General features: G+C 44.7%; 1 protein-coding gene across 1 annotated transcript in view; it reads left to right on the plus strand.

The window, feature by feature from the left end:
* The first annotated feature begins 24 nt into the window (after positions 1-24).
* LOC101353120 (bromodomain-containing protein 7-like) overlaps positions 25-4,667 on the plus strand; it is a 45,680-nt gene continuing 41,037 nt past the window's right edge. The window contains exons 1-2 of the mRNA XM_004371644.2: positions 25-121; positions 557-765. Of these exons, the coding sequence (XP_004371701.1) occupies positions 73-121; positions 557-765 (258 nt within the window). The 5' untranslated portion in view covers positions 25-72. The remainder of the gene's footprint in view (positions 122-556; positions 766-4,667) is intronic.

The following is a 4,667-nucleotide window of genomic DNA, read 5'->3' on the forward strand; positions in this document are numbered from 1 at the left end:
GGGCCGGGACCGGAAGCGGCGCCGCACGGCCGGGCCCTGGCGCGGGGGGCGGGCACGGGGGCCCGGTCCGACATGGGCAAGAAGCACAAGAAGCACAAGTCGGACGAACACCTCTCCGAAGGTGAGGAGTGGGCCGTGGCGGCGGGCCGGCGGACCTGCGGCGGGCTCGGTGGGGTTTTTGTTCTTTCGAAATTACCCTCGAGCGCCCGGGGTGGACCGGGGCCGCTCCTTACACCGCAGGCCCGCTTTGCGGAGGGGGCGCGGCCGGCCCGAGGCCGCGCAGACCCCAGGGGGGGCGGGATTCGAACTCGGGTCCACCGGGCCACGGCAGGGTCTCTGGTTGGGAGGTGTGGGACGGCCCGGAGAGGCCCTGGAGCGTTTGGCGTGGGCCATGCCGCCGCGGCCACTTGGCAAGTGTCGGTCATTCAACAGGTGCACTGTAGGGCGCCCGCTGCGTCCTTTGCGCCACCTGCCCTCCCTGCTCCCCGTCACTGTGCCTTATTGATGCCGCCGGGCGAGCCCCTGCTTTAATCGAGGCCCGTTCCTTTTGTTTAAGAGTACGTAGAGAAGCCCTTGAAGCTGGTCCTCAAAGTGGCAGGGAACGAGGTCGCCGAGCTCTCCACGGGCAGCTCGGGGCACGACTCAAGCCTCTTGGAAGACAAAAACGATCATGACAAACACAAGGACAGAAAGCGGAGAAAGAGAAAGAAAGGAGAGAAACAGGTTCCCGGGGAAGAAAAGGGCAGAAAACGGAGACGAGTGAAGGTAAAGATTGTTGCATTACTTCAGCTTTGGATGGCAGCGCTTTCTGAAAGGACCATCACCCAGCTACCAAACTGACTTTATTTTCTTTGTGTCCAGTGAGATGCTGAAACACCTGTAAAATCTGACTTGTTTTGAGGAGGAGCAAGGTGGGGTAGAAACGTGATTCAGCTATGAGTTTCAGCACATCTTTGTTTAATACTTTTGGGCAATTGTAGTCACACACCAGGTGAGTATGTGGCTAAGTCCTGATTTTCAGAAGCTGCTTCAAAGAATGCTTTTTCCGCTTAAGAAGGGTGGAGGTTATGTTCAGGAAAACCTGTGTTGCAGGTTTGTCAAAAACAGCAGTTTCAAAAAGAAATGGGATCTGTTGGAGTTCAAATCTTGTTCCGAAGTAATTACTATAATGCCATATATATTGTTGTTGTTAGGTGCCATGGAGTCTGTTCAGACTCGTAGCGACCCTGTGTACAACGGAACGAAACACTGCCTGGTCCTGCATTGTCTTCACAGTCGTTGCTATGTTTAAGTTTATTGTTGCAGCCACTGTGCCAGTCCATCTCATCGTGGGTCTTCCTCTTTTTCGCTGATCCTCTACCAAGCATAATGTCCTTTTCCAGGGAGTGATCCCTCCTGATGACGTGTCCAAAGTACAGGAGGCAGCATCTCAGATTCTCGCTTCCAAGGAGCACTATGGCTGTACTTTTTCCAAGACATTCTTCTGGCAGTCCATGCTATATTCAGTATTCTTCACCAACACTGTAATTCAAAGGCATCCGTTCTTCTTCAGTCTTCCTTATTCATTGTCTAGCTTTTACATGCATATGAAGTGATTGAAAATACCATGGCTTGGGTCAGGCATACCTTAGTTTTCAAAGTGACGTCTTTGCTTTTTAAGAGGTCTTTTGCAGCACGTTTGTCCAGTGCAGTACGTCCTTTGATTTCTTGAATGCTGGTCCATGGGGGTTGGTTGTGGATCCAAGTAAAATGAAATCCTTGACAACTTCAGTATTTTCTCTGTTTATAATGATGTTGCTTATTGATGCAGTTGGGAGATTTTTTGTTTTCTTTATGTTGAGGTGTAATCCATAGTGAAGACTGTAGCCTTTGATCTTCATCCGTAAGTGCTTCAAGTCCTCTTTGCTTTCAGCAGGCAAGGTTGTGTCATCTTTGTATCACAGGTTGTTAAGGAGTCCTCCTCCAATCCTGGTGCCATGTTCTTCTTCATATAATCCAGCTTCTTGGATTTTTGCTCAGCGTACAGACTGAATAAGTATGGTAGAAGGATACAGTCCTAAAGCACACCTTTCCTAATTTTTAACCACACAGTATTCCCTTGTTCTGTTTGAACAACTGCCTCTTCGTCTGTGTACAGGTTCCGCATGAGCACAGTTAAGTGTTTTGGAATTCCCCTTCTTTGCAGTGTTATCCATAATTTGTTATGATCAACACAGTTGAAAACCTTTGCATAGTCCATAAAACACAGATAAACGTCTTTCTGGTATTCTGTGCTTTCAGCCAAGATCCATCTGCCCTCAGCAGTGATATCCCTCGTTCCACATCCTCTTCTGAATCTGGCTTGAATTTCTGGCAGTTCCCTGTCAGCAAAATTTTACTTGTGTGTGATGTTAATGATTTTGTTCGATAATTTCCTCATTCTTTTGGATCACCTTTCTTTTGAATGGGCACAAATATGAGTCTCTTCCAGACAGTTAAGGAGCCCTGGTGATGCAGTGGTTAAAGCGCTCAGTCACTAACTGAAAGGTTGGCTTTTGGAACCCACCAGCTGCTCTGAGGGAAAAAGATATGGCAGTTTGCTTCCGTAAAGATTACAACCTTAGAAACCCTATGGGGCAGTTCTGCTGTGTTCCATAGGTTCGCTGAGTCAGAATTGACTCGATGGCAGTGGGTTTGGTCCAGTCAGTAGGCCAGGTTGCTGTCTTCCAAATTTCTTGGCATAGACGAGTGAGCATCTCCAGTGCTGCGTCCGTTTGTTGAAACATCTCAAGTGGTATTCCGTCAATTCCTGGAGTCTTGTTTTTTGCCAATGCTTCAGTGCAGCTTGGACTTCTTCCTTCACTACCATCAGTACTTGATCATATGCTACCTCCTGAAATGGTTGAACGTTGACTGGTTTTTTTTTGGTACGGTGACTATGCAGTCTATCTTTTTTTTTTTTTTTTTTTAATTGTTGTAGTTTAAATGAAGTTTACATTTCAAGTTAGTCTCCCATACAAAAATTTATACATACATTGTTATGTGACCCTAATTGCTCTCCCCATATTGTGACAGCGCACTCCTCCTTTCCACCCCTGATTCCCCATGTCCATTCAGCCAGCTCCTAACCCTCTCTGCCTTCCCATCTCACCTCTGGACAGAAGCTGCCCGTTTAGTCTCTTGTATCTAGTTGAGCTAAGAGGCACAATCCTCACGAGTATCACTTTATGTCCCACAGTTCAGTCCAATCCCTGTCTGAAGAGTTGGCCTCAGAAATTGTTTTAGTTCTGGGCTGATAGAGAATCCAGGGGCCATGCTTTCTGGGGTTCCTCCAGTCTCAGTCAGACCATTAAGTCTGTTCTTCTTACTAGAATTTGAGTTCTGCACCCCACCTTTCTCCTGCTCCATTCAGGAGAGTTCTGTTGTGTTCCCTGTCAGGGCGGCCATTGGTGGTAGCCAGGCTTTATATAAATGCCCTTAATTATATTGAGGAATTTCCCTTCTGTTCTGTTTTGCTGAGCATTTTTATCATGAATGGGTGTAGGACTTTGTCAAATGCCTTTTCTGAATCCACTGATAAGATCATGTGTTTTTTGTCTTTTGTTTTATGTATGTGATGGATTATATTGACTGTTTTTCTAATGTTCAACCATCCCTGCATACCTGGTATAAATCACACTTGATCGTGGTGAATTATTTTTTTGATATGTCACTGAATTCTGTTGACTAGAATTTTGTTGAGGATTTTTGCGTCAGTGTTCATGAGGGATATTGGTCTGTAATTTTCTTTTTTTGTGGCGTCTCTACCTGGTTTTGGTATCAGGGTTACGCTGACTTCATAGAATGAGTTTGGGAGTATTCCATCCTTTTCTAGGCTCTGAAATACCTTTAGTAGTAGTGGTGTTAACTCTTCTCTGAAAGTTTGGTAGAATTCTCCAGTGAAGCCATGCAGGCCAGGGCTTTTTTTTGTTGTTGGGAGTTTTTTAATTATCTTTTCAATCTCTTCTTTTGTTATGGGTGTATTTAGTTGTTCTTCATCTGTTTGTGTTAGTTTAGGTAGGTAGTGAGTTTCTAGAAATTTGTCCAATTCCTCTAGGTTTTTAAATTTGTTAGTGTACAATTTTTGATAGCATTCTGTTACGATTCTTTTAATTTCAGTTGGGTCTGTTGTGATATCACCCATCTCATTTCTTATACGGGTTGTCTACTTCCTCTCCTGTTTTTCTTTTGTCAGTTTGGCCAGTGGTTTATCAATTTTGTTGATCTTTTCAGAGAACCAGCTTTTGGTCTTGTTAACTCTTTCAATTGTTTTTCTGCTGTCTGTTTCATTTAATTCTGCTCTAATTCTTATTATTTCCTTTCTTCTGGCACCTGAGGGCTTCTTTTGCTGCACTCTTTCTACTTGTTCTACTTGTAGGGTTAATGTTTCGATTATGGCCCTTTCTTTTTGGATGTGTGCATTTATTGCTCTAAACTGACCTCTGAGCCCTGCTTTTGCTGTGTCCCAAAGGTTCTGTTAGGATGTGTTTTCATTTTCGTTTGATTCTATGAATTTCTTCATTCCATCCTTAATTTCTTCTCTAACCCAGTATTTTTTGAGCAAGGTGTTGTTCAGTTTCCATGTGTTTGATTTTTTTCCCTTGCTTTTTCTGTTTTTGATTTCTACTTTTATGGCTTTATGGTCAGAA

This window comes from Trichechus manatus, unplaced genomic scaffold (genome assembly GCF_000243295.1).
Source record: "Trichechus manatus latirostris isolate Lorelei unplaced genomic scaffold, TriManLat1.0 scaffold00014, whole genome shotgun sequence".
NCBI lineage: Eukaryota > Metazoa > Chordata > Mammalia > Sirenia > Trichechidae > Trichechus > Trichechus manatus.